The sequence below is a fragment of the Dendrobates tinctorius genome, unplaced genomic scaffold (assembly GCF_039654945.1).
Source record: "Dendrobates tinctorius isolate UK_male_01 unplaced genomic scaffold, ASM3965494v1 ptg000133l, whole genome shotgun sequence".
In the NCBI taxonomy this organism is placed as follows: Eukaryota; Metazoa; Chordata; class Amphibia; order Anura; family Dendrobatidae; genus Dendrobates; species Dendrobates tinctorius.
The window spans coordinates 14,490,999-14,507,304 of record NW_027361801.1 but is presented as its reverse complement, the minus strand read 5'-3'; the positions used below and the strand labels follow the sequence as shown (position 1 = coordinate 14,507,304).

The window sequence follows — 16,306 nt, the reverse complement described above, 5'->3', positions numbered from 1 at the left end:
AGGACTTGTCCGGCGGCCATCTTGCAATATAGACAGACAGGTTATTCCAACTCCTTCAATCCGGTTCTCCATTTACTGTGTTCTCAGAAAATTCCTATTCCAAATTTATATTAATAATTCACCCCATGCATCCTGGTTGATAAAAACAGGTGTCCAAAGCCACAATATCGCAATCACATTGAAAAAGGTATAGACATTAGAAGGGCACAAACATAACATTGGATTACAATCCAGATTTTGGAAAATGCACGTGGATCTGTCTTGAGTGTCTTTATGGCATTGGTAGCCTGTTGTGAGTCCATACTGTATATCAGGGTGTTTCTTTTTTTCTTCCTCTGTAACCAGGTGTAACAGGCCAAATTAACCACAGGTTAAGCACAGGCCAGAGTATACCCCGGGGGAATAACTGTCCTAGGCCAAACTACACTCGGTGGTATAAAATAGCCTAGGCCAAACTATAACACTCCAGGCTACAATATACTCCACTTTTTTATGAGCTGTTATCAATGAGATATATTTTTGATGTCATTTTTTAATAACTTAAAACTGACTTCCCCGTAGTGGGAAAGTATTTGTGTTGTTAATCACATGATGCAGATCTTACAATACAATGTGATTGATAGGGGACAAAAGTAATTACATGTGAGATTACACTGCTGTCTAGTAAGATAAGTTCTTTTACCTAAAGGCCCCGTCTCACATAACGAGATAGTTAGCGAGATCACTGAAACATCACCGATTTTGTGAAGCAACAGCGATCTCGCTACTTGTCACACATAGCGGTGACCAGCCCCCCGCTGGATATCGCTGATCGTTCTCGAATTTCCCAGGCCATTTTTTGATCGTTGGCATCCTGCTGGCCAGCACGCATCACTGTGTTTGACGCCGACAAGCAAACTCATTGGCGACACAGAACTCAGGGACGCAGGCATGAGTCGTCAGAATAGCTGCTGTGTAACAAGGTACCAATGATCGCCATATCGTTGCTGTGTCGTTGAAGAAATCTGCCTGTTTGGCAGCTTACTAGCGACCATGTAGCGAGGCACCAGCGATCCCTACCAGGTCGTATCGTTGTTGGGATCACTGGTGCATCGCTATGTGAGACGGGACCCTTAGAATGCAATTGTAACTTGATCTTATCATTCACTGGTTTCCTAACCCTGTCTCTGATTGGTCACAAAGTGTGCAGATGTCTTTCTATCATCCTCAGACACATGGCTGCTCTTTATGTGTAACTACTGAGAAGTGCGGCAGGATTCTTTACCTACATAATATCTTTACGGAATTCAAATATTTTTACTGATTAAAGTTTTTCTGGTTCAAGTAATAAATGTCTATGTGTTTAGAACTTTAAGTTTTAAGTCAGTTATCTTCTCACATAACTTACCTGACAAACCTGAACCCCCAATAACATGGTGAAAAATTAAGTCATTCTTGTGTATATCACTCAACACTGCTGATATCAAGGGGGGTAAAATCTAGCAGGAAGGGGGTAAGAAATGGCCCCTGAGTATAAATTGGCCTAGGACATAATATACCCGGGGTATAATCAAGCCAAGGCACTTAAACCCCGGGTATAGTCTGGATACAGGTTATACTATGGCCTGTTATACCTTTCTTATTCATATGGTGGTGCACACACAGCTCACAGTTACATTCAGGGGCTATAGAAAGCAAAGTTACAGACCCTTTTGGGCGCTTTATTGATTGTTACCTTTTCAAAATCCAGAATCAACTTGTGGTAAATATTTTTTAAAAATCTTCTGTTTTTCAAATGGAAAGTCACTGAAACAGGAAACTTCTACTTATAAAATGAATAATTAATTTTGGCCAAACTTCAATACAATTAAACTTTTATGATCTTTTGGCAAGATGCCACAAACTTAGCACTAATGTTATGAGTAGCAAAATGCTGCTGTGGGACTACAAGTGCCAGTATTCTATGCCAGCTGCCAGGTATATAAAAATGTTCTATTTGGACACAGAGCAAACGATAAATTATATCTGAAAAACGTCAAAGAGGTACATGTTAAAACTCAGGATAATTATGGTCTCAATAGTGGGTCGAGTAGTCTGTTGTGCTGTAGACACTCCCCAACATGGCGTTGTTTACCCTCTCTTCATGGACTTGGGGCTTGTTCCTGTTACTTACAGACCTTGTCAAAGAAGCCAGGACTCATTATACATTTATGATAGTTGTACTTTTTCCCAACGGCGTCTAATCCTAGACACAAGCACATTAGTCAGTGAACCTTTTCTCCAGTGTTCTTAGGACTTGCAGTGTTAACAGAAGTACAGCTTCCCACTGACACATTGGTGCGGCTGGTGCCAAGAACCCATGAATCCACCGCACAGAATTGTGTAACCTTGCATAAAACACATCAGTCTCAAACAACAAGCAAACCACATTCTCTGCCAGGGATCTTCACATAATATTGCCAGCCCACTTGGCACCTGGGAGTCTTGGGGATGTATGAGCTAAGTTGTGACGAGCCCTGGCAACTTCTGCTTTTCCTTATAAGAATATTACTCTGAAATGTAGCTCTGCTAAATGGAATGTGTGAGTGCAGCCAGGGAGATACTTAAAGGTGCCATAGAATGTGTATATATCTACCCTCGCCCAGAGACCTATGTTCATTATCTATACAAATTATACAGGCTACACAATGTATATACCAGTTATTTCAGATTGAGATGGTAATACTTGCCTATCACTCAATGCATTAAGTGACTCCCAGTAACAGGAATGATATATTCAGTATCAAACTCTTTAAGGGGATCTATTACTTTTACGTAATCTGTAATGTATTCACCTGGTGTAAATTCCTCAGTTCTCCTGAATCTGGTGGTGTTTCTTTTTTGTTCCTGTGCCTCTCCATTCCCGAGATATTACCCCCTTTTTCCTGCATGTAAATCTAGTCTTAATAGCAAGGGGGTGTGGTCACAACTCTTCTTTGTGGGAGTCTTATTGAGGAACATGCCTATTTAGCTGAAAATGTTAGATTTACATTCAAAGAATTAGGGTTTATATCTCGGGAACGGAGTCGTGTAGAAACAAAAGAAAAACAATGATGGATTCAGGAGAAGAGGAGCAATTACACCAGATATAAGATGTGAAATGTATATGGGAAGTGATACATCCTCTCTAAACCCCAGAATTAAAACATTAAACTCTTATACCCTAGAATGCCCGCAAAACAGCCATTTTATGTGAAAATGTGCATTATCTTGGCCCACTTGCTGTCCAGAGGACAATCCATGTCAACTAAATGGGGACTTTTATCATGGATTGCACTCGGGTCTTTTAGCAGTTGTTTTATAGGCATCTTTAAATGCAATTAATCGAGCACATGACACTCAGGATGGATATCTTTTAATGGTAGATATCTAAACTTTATTATGAATGTGAAATTTAAAGCAGTTTACCTGATTAGAACAAAATGTTTGTTTTTATTTTGCCTAAAACAGCTCCACTAATGTTTTCACGTTGTACCTGGTATTGCAACTCTGCCCCATTCACTCCAATGGAGCTGGCTTATAATACAAAAAAAAGCGGCTTGTGCAGGTTTTAGTCCTATACCGCCTGTAACATAACTATGAATTTCTCTACTGGATGAAATGGGGTTAATGTCTGTCCAGTGCTGCCGTGCGCTTGTCTGGTTTCTCTATCCTATGGCACTCAGCCACCAGCTGAAAACTAGACTTTGCTCAGGCATCGCTTCTGCATTGTCGTAGCCTTTGCCCGTCTTCCATTTATAGCAGAATATTGTTCCTTTTCCCTAGTCATTTATTCTAATCAATCTGTGAAAAAACAACCCGAGCACATGTCAGACACAAGGCATTCTCGTAATAAAACCGTCCTCCTGCCAAATAAATGATTATGAAATGTACGCTGCTATTGGGTGGAAGCCCAGACCTCGGAGTTAAGCAAAATCTCATTGGATCCTCTCGTTCTCCACCATGCGCAGATTTGGGGAGGAATTTCCCTGTTTCACTCTACAATGGCTGACTGCACTTTGCCGTAGTGTCAGTATCTAGGTTTTCCGAAAGCTAAAACTTTTCTCGTGTTTCATAATATGCTTGTGATAAGAGTGTGCTGCTAAATAGCTTTTCTGATTGTATGTTTTGTTTCCTCTTTTTGCAGGTTGCTGAAACGTGCCTTTTTTTCCGAAGCTAACGCTGCTTGGATTTCTGTCTAGTGCTGCCTCCCTCTTTTTTTTCTTTATTTTTCTTTATTTTTTTTTCCTTTTTTTCTTTTTTCCTGTTATTTGTCGTAACTTGCAGGCCAAACGCATACGGCAATTTTAGCCTTTTAATTTCAGCGCTCAAGAAAAAACAAAGTATATACATCAAAATTTCATCAACCCGTCACGCCTGTGCCCATCTTCATCATTTTATTCATCAGAACGACGAAAAAAAAGGAAACCTTTGCAATTGCTGAAGCCTTTTCACAATCATAACAACCACCATTAAGTTCAGAGCACGAAATTGCTTTTACGGTTTGCATTGGCTACTTACCCCTTTCCCCACCTACAAGTCCAGAAGTGGCGTAAAACCGACACGTTCAGACTTTGACATTTGCACTTTTTAAAGAGCTGGCCTCTGGTTAGATTTTATTTTCAATTTATCTGATAAAACTTCTATTTTATGGTTGGATTTTTATGTTTTATTTGTGTCTCTAAAACAGATATAAATTGACTTTAAAAAAAAAGAAGAAAAAAAACAAGAAAAAAAAAACCTTAAGTGCTGACATTTTTTTTTAACCAAAGTGATTAAAATAGTTCTTTTATTCATTTAAACTTGAAGTCCACTTTCCCCCGTCCCCTTGTGATAAGAAGAAAACGATTGTAGTACGACAAAGGTGTCAGCTTAAGTTGGGCAAATCCTGTCTTTAACATGGCCGTTAACGTCTCCTTGGTGCGTGACACAAAATGGTTGACGCTGGAAGTATGCCGTGAATTCCAGAGAGGCACTTGTTCAAGGTCTGATGCAGAGTGCAAGTTTGCACATCCGTCACGAAGTTGCCACGTGGAAAACGGGAGAGTTATTGCCTGCTTTGATTCACTAAAGGTAGGAGAAACCTTTGATCTTTTGCTGAATTTGAAATGAATCCAATTTATCGTACTGTGCAAGGCATCAAAGTCTACCAATAGCCTACAAAAAATTCTATCTGCCAATTTATAGAAAACATATCTTGAATTATCGGACAGATGTAGAAAATATCTAAAACTCACATGAAAAGATAAAGGACCTATTGGCTTGAAGGTCTGGGGCAAATTCTTAAACTTTTGCATGAGAAAACTGGCATATGAAAGATGCAGTATTTTGCATCCTTCATAGTTGTGCAAAAATGTTGTGACTTTTGTTATTTAAGAATGGCTTTGGTCAATTAAAAAAAAAAAAATGGGCAGGTCTAGCATGAGGGTGATATAGGCAATGGTATCAATTTTAGCAGAAATCTACACTTGCTCATAACTGTAGAAGACTTCTAACTATGACGCTCGTGCAGACCAAACTATGCAACAAATGCATTAGAAAGGAAGAGTTTCATAGGAGAGCAAAGACGGTAGATGCAGAGGCTTTAAGTAGGTCCCCAGCTGCCATGAAAAAAACCATAGACCTCGCCTTGTCCCTAAGCACCTAGATGCAGCAGTCGCTTTTGACTAGAGAATCTAAGAGATTAAGCTGCTGCAATCGAAGCTAGCTCTGATCACCACAATTAGAGGCCAGTTCTGGCTTTGTAAAGAGACACTGTCCATCTATGGAGGTGGATCAGCTCCTCTGCATGCTCGATACATTGGCACAGGATCAGACACATATGGTAAAGGGCCCATGTTCAAGAACTGTTTAGGGCCCCTATCTTATCCCAGATACAACCAACAGTAATTGTTTATTTACTCATGCCCTTGTGAATATTCAAATTGATAGTAGGACACAGATTTTATGAGGACAGTGGGCCCTTAACCTATTAGGCATTGACATATGGCATCTAAGTTACATGTATGTGACAAAAATATTTACACACTATATACAAAAGTAATACATTGTGCTCAGATAACTTTGACCAAGGTTTCTGACCTTAATTAGCCTCTTAGGGCTTTGGTTTGTTTACTATCATCGTTAGGAAAGGTCTGCTGATGCAAATTTCCCAGCTTTATAAAAACACAGCCTCTTCTAACCTTGTGCCAAAAAACAGCAGCCATGGGTTCTTCTAAGCAGCTGCCTAGCACTCTGAAAATGAAAATGGTGGAGGCCCATAAAGGAGAAGGTTATAAGAAGATAGCAAACAGTTTTTATGCTGCCCTTCCTCAGTTCAAAATGTAATTAAGAAATGGCAGTTAACAGGAACAGTGGAGGTCCTGGGTCTATGGGTGGACGACAAACTCACATTTAGTGGCCAGTGTCAGGCAGCTGCTGCAAAGGCAAATAAAATAATGGGATGCATTAAAAGAGGCATAGATGCTCATGAGGAGAACATAATTTTACCTCTATATAAGTCACTAGTGCGACCACACTTAGAATACTGTGTACAGTTCTGGTCTCCGGTGTATAAGAAAGACATAGCTGAACTAGAGCGGGTGCAGAGAAGAGCGACCAAGGTTATTAGGGAACTGGAGGGTCTGCAATACCAAGACAGGTTATTACACCTGGGGTTAATTAGTTTGGAGAATCGAAGGCTTAGGGGTGATCTTATTACAATATATATGCGGGGACAGTACAAAGACCTTTCTAATGATCTTTTTACTCTTAGACCTGTGACGGGGACAAAGGGGCTTCCTCTACGTCTGGAGGAAAGAAGGTTTAATCATAATCACAGACGCGGATTCTTTACTGTAAGAGCAGTGAGACTATGGATCTTGCTGCCATATGATGTTGTAATGAGTGATTCACTACTAAAATTTAAGAAGGGACTGGATGCCTTTCTTGAGAAGTATAATGTTACAGGGTATATACACTAGTTTCCTTGATAGGGCGTTGATCCAGGGAACTTATCTGATTGCGTATGTGGAGTCGGGAAGGAAATTTTTTCCCCATTGTGGAGCATAGTGTTTGCCGCATGTTTTTTTTTTGCTTTCCTCTGGATCAACATGTTAAACTTTGACTTGAACTAGATGGATTTAAAGTCTCCCTTCAACCTTAAATACTATATTACTATGTTAAGATAAGGTCTGGAAGAGCAAGCAAAATTTCAGCAAGAGCTGCTCACAGAATTGGACCATCATTTATTTTTCAACAGGACAATGACCCCAAACACACCTCCAGGCTGTGTAAGGGCTATTTGACCAAGAAGGAGAGTGATGGGGTGCTACACCAGATGACCTGGCCTCCACAGTCACCAGGCCTGAACCCAATTGAGATGGTTTGGGGTGAACTGGACCGCAGAGTGAAGGCAAAAGGGCCAACAAGTGCTAAGCATCTCTGGGAACTCCTTCAAGACTGTTAGAAGACCATTTCCGGTGACTACCTCTTGAAGCTCATCAAGAGAATGCCAAGAGTGTGCAAAGTAGTAATCAAAGCAAAAGGTGGCTACTTTGAAGAACCTAGAATATAAGACATATTTTCAGTTGTTTCACACTTTTTTGTTAATTATGTAATTCCACATGTGTTAATTCATAGTTTTGATGCCTTCAGAGTGAATCTACAATTTTCATAGTCATGAAAATGAAGAAAACTCTTTGAATGAGAAGGTGTGTCCGAACTTTTGGTCTGTACTGTGTGTGTGTGTATATATATATATAAATATACATACATGCATACATTATATATACATATATGTATATTGTGTGTGTATACAGGGTGGGCCATTTATATGGATACACCTAAATAAAATGGGAATGGTTGGTGATAGTTTATGGGAGGGGGGAAACTTTTCAAGATGGGTGGTGACCATGGCGGCCATTTTGAAGTCAGCCATTTTGGATCCAACTTTATTTTTTCCAATGGGAAGAGAGTCATGTGACACATCATACTTATTGAGAATTTCACAAGAAAAACAATGGTGTGCTTGATTTTAGCGTAACTTTATTCTTTCATGAGTTATTTACAAGTTTATGACCACTTCTAAAATGTGTTCAAAGTGTGGCCCATTGTGTTGAGTTGTCAATGCAACCCTCTTCTCCCACTCTTGGGAGAAGCCCGTGCTTCTGTCTGATTCAATAATAATGAGTCTTCCAATCCTTCCTGTCCTTTCAAGCGACTCTTAAGATTTTGTAGGACAACACGTCTCAGCCTGACCTGACTCAAGCAATGGATAATTCTGCAACTTTTTCAGAAGTTGAAGTCAAGCAGGTCCAGCCAGCCTCCGGCTGTCACTGCATGATGGATCCTGCACAAAAGCTGTGCAATACAGATGCCAGACTCATTCTTTTATATGGTGGTCTAGATTAGACGTGTCCTTGTATGGCAGTCTATACCTAGATCAACTTTTCTTTCAACATAAACCAAATTCAATTTGTCAGACTTAAAAAAGGGGTTGTCCAGTTTGGGACCACCTTCAGTTAGAGTAGAGAATGGATCAGAGGGTCTCTTTTTGGAGAGCCCAAGACTTTTTTACATTATAGGATAGCTATTGGATTTCAGTGTGAAGCCTTCATTGACTGATGACCATGCTAATACTTCTTTCAGACTGTAAGAGAGAGGCGCAGGCCAACGGTACAGGAAATCATTGACAGATCGAGAGGAAAAGCCATCAGAGTAGAAAGAAGGGAAGTTCAGAGGAGAAAATTAACAATAGTCAGTATGCATCACAAACATACATTATACCTAGAGCTGCTCTATCTTAGTTTTCATTAAAATTACACACTGTCCTGACACGACTGTCGGGTGACCCAGGATCAGGGGCTCCTTCCTTGTCCCTAACACTATAGGGTGCCCTAGCTCGCCCTGCTCCCTGGGATACTTCAGATGGCGAAGATGCCGGTGCTTCCGCGCTGACCTTATCTCCTAAGTTAGTCCTCTGTCTGTTCTCCCCCCCCAGGGAAGAGGGGTGCTCTTGTACACCGTAGTACACCAAACCGACAAACAAGGCAACATGGACAAGGGTTAACAGAAAACTCCAGGCATATAATATATTCACTCCCATTAAACCCCCCCCCCCCCCCCGGGTAAATATAATAAAACTTATTTTTCATATCTTTCAGGTGGGACCAGGGACTTATCTAGAGCATTATAGAATGCTTTAGATAAGCCCTGAAAGGCAGTGAGCGCATCTTATAGTGGCCAAAACAGGTGACAGGTGGACATTAAAAGAAAAATTTTAAAAAAATATGAAAAAATGTTTAAAAAATTAGCATTCAGATCACACACTTGCCTCCAGTGAAAATAAGGATATTAAAAAGATTTTTAAAAATACACATATTTGGTATCACCGCATTCAGAAAAGTCCGGGCTATCAAATATAAAAACAATTAACCTGATTGGTAAAAGCCGTAAATGGAAAAAATTCAAGAACTCCAAAATTCTGTTTTTTTGGTTGCCACAATTCCACAAAAAATGCTGTAACTAGTGATCAAAAAGTCACATCTATCACAAAATGGTACTAATAAAAATGTTGTCTCACCCCCACAAAAATTAAGCTATTATACAGCTCCTGTGGATGAAAAATAAAAATGTTACAGGTCTCAGAAAATGGGGACACGCCTCCCCAAATTTTTTTTTTTTTGCAAACTTTTTCACCAGTAAAATAATTAAAAAAACTGGACATTTTTGGTATTGAAGCAATTGTACTGATGAGGAGAATCATATTTCATCGTAATTTTTACCACAAAATGTACACCGTAAAAACAATTCACACAACGCAATGTGAGAATTGTGTTTTTTCCGCAATTTCACCACACTTGACATTTTTTTCCCGTTTTCAAGTACACTATGTGGTAAAATGAATGGTGTCATTCAAAAATACAACTCGTCCCACAAAAAAACAAGCCCTCATATGTCTATGTGGACGGAAAAATAAGCGTTATGGTTCTAAGAAGAAGGGGAGAAAAAGACAAAAACGAAAAAATGAAAGGGGTTAATAATATATATGCTGTTTATTGTATTTTTCTTCCTGCACCTCTACATACCTAAGATATAGGATCCTCTTCCCTATAAATAAATCTAGCTTTGTTAGCCAAGGAGGTTTGGTCCTCATCTCTCCCCCTGTAAGTTTCTCAGGATCACACTTACTTGGCTAACAAGACCAGAGTTATAAACAGGTAAGAGTGGGCCATATCTCAAGAATAGTAAGTTGCAGGAGCAAAAATGGAAAAAAATACCTCAATCAGATTCAAAACCACAGCTTTTATACCAGGTACATATTTAATATTGGCAAGTGACTGGTCTTCTTTAAGAGCATCAAAGCCTCAATTGTTCTAGGTACACTTGTACACAGTTTTCAAGAAACTCGGCACGGAGGTTGCTCCAAACATCTTGGAGAACCAACTACAGATCTTCTGTGGATGTAGGCTTGCACCAGTCCTTCTGTCTCTTCATGCAATCCTAGACAGACCTGATATTGAGATTCTCTGATCACTAGACACCATTAATCCTGACTACATTCCCAACTCTATTTGTTAAAATATAGCCCGAATCTTGGAAGAGCCCTTGACTGTGCTTCACAGTTGCCTACCGACACTCATTATTGTACCTCTCTCCAGCCCTTCAGCGATAACACTGCCTTCTTTTACAGTGAAATATTTCAAATTATGATACATCAGTCCAGAACACCTGCGTCCAGTTTTCTGCACCCACAATTCTATGTTTTTGTGCATAGAAGAGTATCTTATAATATTAATAATAATAATCTTTATATAGCGCTAACATATTCTGCAGCGCTTTACAGTTTTCACACATTATCATCGCTCACGATCTAGATTCCCTATCAGTATGTCTTTGGAGTGTGGGAGGAAACCGGAGTACCCAGAGGAACCCATGCAAACACGGGGAAGAACATACAAACTCCTTGCAGATGTTGTCCTTGGTGGGATTTGAACCCAGAACTCAAGCGCTGTAAAGCTGCAGTGCTAACCACTGAGCCACCGTGCTTACACTTGTTGTCATGTCACAGAAGAATGGCAGCAGAAAATCCAAACCTAAAAAGACCACTTCTGTTTGGACTTATTTAAACAGTAGATTTGTGTAGCGTAGTCCCACTGTTCACTGCCAGTTCTGAGCTGATGGCACTGCTGGACATTTGCCTTAGAAAGGAAGTGAGCATGATGTTTCTTTCACATGCTGCACTAAGTTTCTTGTCAACAATTGCATCTACGGTGCTCGCCATTGCCAATTAGCACATCTTGAAACCTTGGTCTGCTTTTAAATCTTTACCTGGGAGAGAACTTGCTGATCTAATATACACTCACTGGCCACTTTATTAGGTACACCTGTCCAACTGTGTGTTAAGACTTAATTTCTAATCAGCCAATCACATGGCGGCAACTCAGTGCATTTAGGCATGTAGACATGGTCAAGACAATCTCCTGCAGTTCAAACCGAGCATCAGTATGGGGAAGAAAGGTGATTTGAGTGCCTTTGAACGTGGCATGATTGTTGGTGCCAGAAGGGCTGGTCTGAGAATTTCAGAAACTGCTGATCTACTGGGATTTTCACGCACAACCATCTCTAGGGTTTACAGAGAATGGTCCGAAAAAGAAAAAAAATCCAGTGAGCGGCAGTTCTGTGGCCGGAAATGCCATGTTGATGCCAGAGGTCAGAGGAGAATGGGCAGACTGGTTCGAGCTGATAGAAAGGCAACAGTGACTCAAATTGCCACCCGTTACAACCAAGGTAGGCAGAAGAGCATCTCTGAACGCACAGTGCGTCGAACTTTGAGGCAGATGGGCTACAGCAGCAGAAGACCACACTGGGTACCACTCCTCTCAGCTAAGAACAGGAAACTGAGGCTAAAATTTGCACAAGCTCATCGAAATTGGACAGTAGAAGATTGGAAAAACGTTGCCTGGTCTGATGAGTCTCGATTTCTGCTGCGACATTCGGATGGTAGGGTCAGAATTTGGCGTAAACAACATGAAAGCATGGATCCATCCTGCCTTGTATCAACGGTTCAGGCTGGTGGTGGTGGTGTCATGGTGTGGGGAATTTTTTCTGGGCACTCTTTGGGCCCCTTGGTACCAATTGAGCATCGTTGCAACGCCACAGCCTACCTGAGTATTGTTGCTGACCATGTCCATCCCTTTATGACCACAATGTACCCAACATCTGATGGCTACTTTCAGCAGGATAATGCGCCATGTCATAAAGCTCGAATCATCTCAGATTGGTTTCTTGAACATGACAATGAGTTTACTGTACTCAAATGGCCTCCTCAGTCACCAGATCTCAATCCAATAGAGCATCTTTGGGATGTGGTGGAACGGGAGATTCGCATCAGGGATGTGCAGCCGACAAATCTGCGCCAACTGTGTGATGCCATCATGTCAATATGGTCCAAAATCTCTGAGGAATGCTTCCAGCACCTTGTTGAATCTCTGCCACGAAGAATTGAGGCAGTTCTGAAGGCAAAAGGGGGTCCAACCCCTTACTAGCATGGTGTACCTAATAAAGTGGCCAGTGAGTGTATTTATTCGATGTCTTGTTGCTGTGCTCAGTCTTACCATGGTGTATGACCTGTGACCTGAAACTATTTTCCATAATCTCACCTTGATGGCAGAGATTGGCTGTTCCTCACCAAGTTTAAAGCTTTTACAAACTTTTTTGTTTAAATTAATGACAGTGTTTCATCCTACATATGAAATGATGGTCATTATCACCTGTTTGGTAAAACTGGTTACTCATACACTTGACTATAATTTTACAAAATGCTTGACTATGTGCAAGTACACCTAGACTAGGTGAAGAGAATGCGACATCAGACTGCGCTGCTCACCTGTCAGGATGATGTACCAGAGGAGTCCAAGTGGGTGTAATAGAAAATAGACTTTATTTCTACGCGTTTCGTGGTGATCACACCACTTCCTCAGGACAATCTATATAGAAATAAAGTCTATTTTTTATTACATCCACTTGGACTCCTCTGGTACATCATCCTGACAGGCGAGCAGTGCAGTCTGATGCCTCATTCTCTTCACCTAACAAAGGATCATCACATCGGGGCTTGCAGCAGCCGCCAATGCTAAGTGCAGTGGTTGTGTCTCACACAACCGTAATAGGTGAGTGAATTTGATTATCCCTCACAAATATTCCTTTTATCTCGGATAAGACCCTATGTGTGCTCTATATTACTTCTAGGTACAAGTATACCTAGAAGAATTGAATCAGTTTTGAAGGCAAAAGGCGGTCACACCTAGGATTGGTTTACTTTAGATTTCTCTTTTGTTCATTCACTTCTGTTTTTTAAAGCATTCTTACTTTTTTCTACACCTGCCTAAAAGTTTTGCATAGAATTGTATATCATTTTAGCTAAGAGGGCATGGCCTTCTTTTAGAAGGCATTCTAATGCCACTATGCAAATAGCCTAGTAAGGTAGGTAGGAGACTTAAACTCTAGTGCCACCTTTTGGATGTAGCAATCCTAAAAGTCAATATTGAGACTTTAACGAGCCTTGACACATGACTTTGGATATTAAGCCAAACCTTGATCACTGCAAAGCAGGAATTCTGATTTGGCTGGGTGAGAGGCATCTGCCAGGGTGTCTAAGGGGGAATGTTTCTCCTTGTGGAGAGTGTCAATCCGGAGTAAGGAGACTTAAAGGCCATGCAATGCTTCTCTGAGAATTTTAAATATGCATATAGCCTCACCAGAGAGGAATAAGACTTGAAATCTAGGGAGACCTATTGAGGTAGAAATCATAAAAGTCAATACCTACTCTTTATCAAGTCTTGCCACATGACTTGGGATTAAGAAGCCAATCCAGACACTCCATTTCCACACTTTAAACCAATACCAAGATATCAACTGGCAAATAATAATTTGACCCTTTGGCAGTACTTCTCATTGCACAAAGTCAGTTTCTTAGAGTACAAATTATCGCACAAATGATCATCTGTGTAAAGTCCTTATGATGGTTGTAACTTGAAGGTAACTAGCCCCAATCAATTTGCAATATTGCCGATCGGGGCTCGTTATGTGCCTGTGTGAAAGGACCCTAGGCTTTTTGATAGACAAGCCTTGGTCCATCTGATTATCATCTGATCATTATCTGATAATTATCGGAATAACCACGAGTAGGTACGGATGGAGTTGAATTTTTAGAGGAAGGGACTTTTACATGCACTGCTAGTTCGATAAAGGCTTGGGGATTAAACTCACCTTGTCTACATGGACCACGTTTGAGCTACCACATGATCAACCAACTTTTTAAAATGCACACAATATAGACTATATTCTTTATGATAAAACTATTTATGTCTTGCCTCACCATCTTATCATCCATGGTACAAACAAGGGAATATGGCACATTCATCACATTGTAAGTAACCATTTTAAGTTAAATTCTCCTTGTCTCTGTCCTACAGAATGAACACAAAAATATACAACCAGGTTGAGTGCAAATCTTTAGATCCTCCTCTTTCTCTTTCATCCCGAGACCTCATTGTTTATGGTGATGTGGATTACAATACAACGCCTACCAAAAATATAATCAAGAAAGAGAATGCCCACCTAACACCTTTCTCCTAAGCCGCTAATAGTACACCATGCTTTTATAGAAGATTAATTCCCTTGTTGTTCGAGCAAACATGGTGTCCTGCCAGCAATTTGATTGCTAAACATTGCTGACGACTGGATGCTCTGCTCTTGAGACTCGGATCTGCACAAACTCCAATATTTCCAGTTAAGGGACCGATGTGTTTACTTAAGACTTTACCAATAACTTATAGACTTGAAAGAAGTAGCGCCCGTGAGATACGTAATCCTAGGGTGAAAATAGCTTGTTTCCAAGGAACATGATAAAAACGGGGGTCATAACATATTGGCTGTGAATTCTGTGAAAACAATGATCTTGGATAACTTTTCTTCGTGTGATGGGAGAATTATTGGTCAAGGAAAAGAGTATGCAAATTAGCTCTCCTCCAGGAGGAAGAAAGTGGCTCTTTAGTGCATCGCATTGTCAACCTATGTGACAGGACATATAGCATTACAGTCTACAATGGGTGACAACGTTCTTTCTTTTAGAAGCTAATTTGCATATTTTGAAAACCATGTGACAGAACTAAGTATTTACAGGGAAAAAAAATATCATATTAAATATTTTAATAAATATCCAAAGCAAATTTAGTTTCCAAGATTGAGTTTACATTGTATAATAAGAAGAAAGATGCGTACTATACATCTCAAGACAACAAAACATAAATTTTAAAAAAAAGTATTTGATTTGTCTGTGCACATGTCCGATTTTATTTATTTATTTTTTTCCATGAGTCGAATGGTCCACGGAAAATATTGGAGACGTGTCAAATTTTGATCCAAGCATTGGATCAAAAACGGCAATGCGAATGTATGGCTATGTGAAAAAATCAGACTGCACCTGGAAGACATCAGACATATGAGAAAATCTGTTGGCACTCAGACCACACTCTGATCAAACTCTCATGAGTGAGAAAATTGGACGTGTGAACGAGCCCTAAGGTTGAGAGGCTGTTACTATGCAGGCAATCCTCTTTAGACCCAAACATCAGCAGCACAATAATCAGTGTGAGTCCAAATGCATGCAATGTGTGTGGCTGTGTTTAGATCAAGTTCAATTGCCAAGAGTGCTGCATAGAATTGTAGCAGTACTAGGTGAGATTGGGTTTTCAGATTCTGAATGTAAAGAAGAATTCTTTGCACACACAGGCTGCAAACACAGTTCTTAATAAATGGCAAAAAACTGAAGTATATTAGAAAGTAGCAAATCTTTGCTTTTAAGTTCACAATTGTACTACAGTAGAAAACATACAAGTCTAGGGCCCAGAAAAGCCCTTTAATAAGTTATGCATAAGGGTAGTGCCCAGAAACCCCTTTAATTGATGTGCATAGGGCTAACACATTGTGCCACTGAACGTTCTCCTATTTTCCAATTGCAAGAGAATATTAGACTTCTATGTAATGCTATTTATATCTTGCATATTTATGGTACTATCCTTAGTGCTAATGTGATTTTAGAAATGCCGTGGTCCTCTTAGATGTTGCATTGTACACTTATATTGTCCTCCCTGGCATAATAGATCTGTATATGTCACTGTACTGTAAGTGCATCCATTAAAAAGTCAATAAAGTTGGTCGATTTTGTTTGTTTTTAGATTGTCGTTACTAGTGGATTACGTGAATTATAAATCTTAGAGTGGACCTGTCCCCAAATTATACGGTTATTACATAGGATGGCATAGTC

The 16,306-nt window shown here is 40.1% G+C and overlaps 1 protein-coding gene across 6 annotated transcripts in view; it reads left to right on the top strand.

The window, feature by feature from the left end:
- MBNL3 (muscleblind like splicing regulator 3) overlaps positions 1-16,306 on the top strand; it is a 210,834-nt gene that overhangs the window by 106,517 nt on the left and 88,011 nt on the right. For 5 of the 6 annotated variants that reach the window (XM_073543498.1, XM_073543495.1, XM_073543499.1 and 2 more), the window contains exon 2: positions 4,145-5,070. In XM_073543498.1, the coding sequence (XP_073399599.1) occupies positions 4,897-5,070 (174 nt within the window). In that variant the 5' untranslated portion in view covers positions 4,145-4,896. Of the gene's footprint in view, positions 1-3,944; positions 4,027-4,144; positions 5,071-16,306 lie in introns of those variants that run through there. The other variant, XM_073543496.1, reaches the window with a different exon arrangement.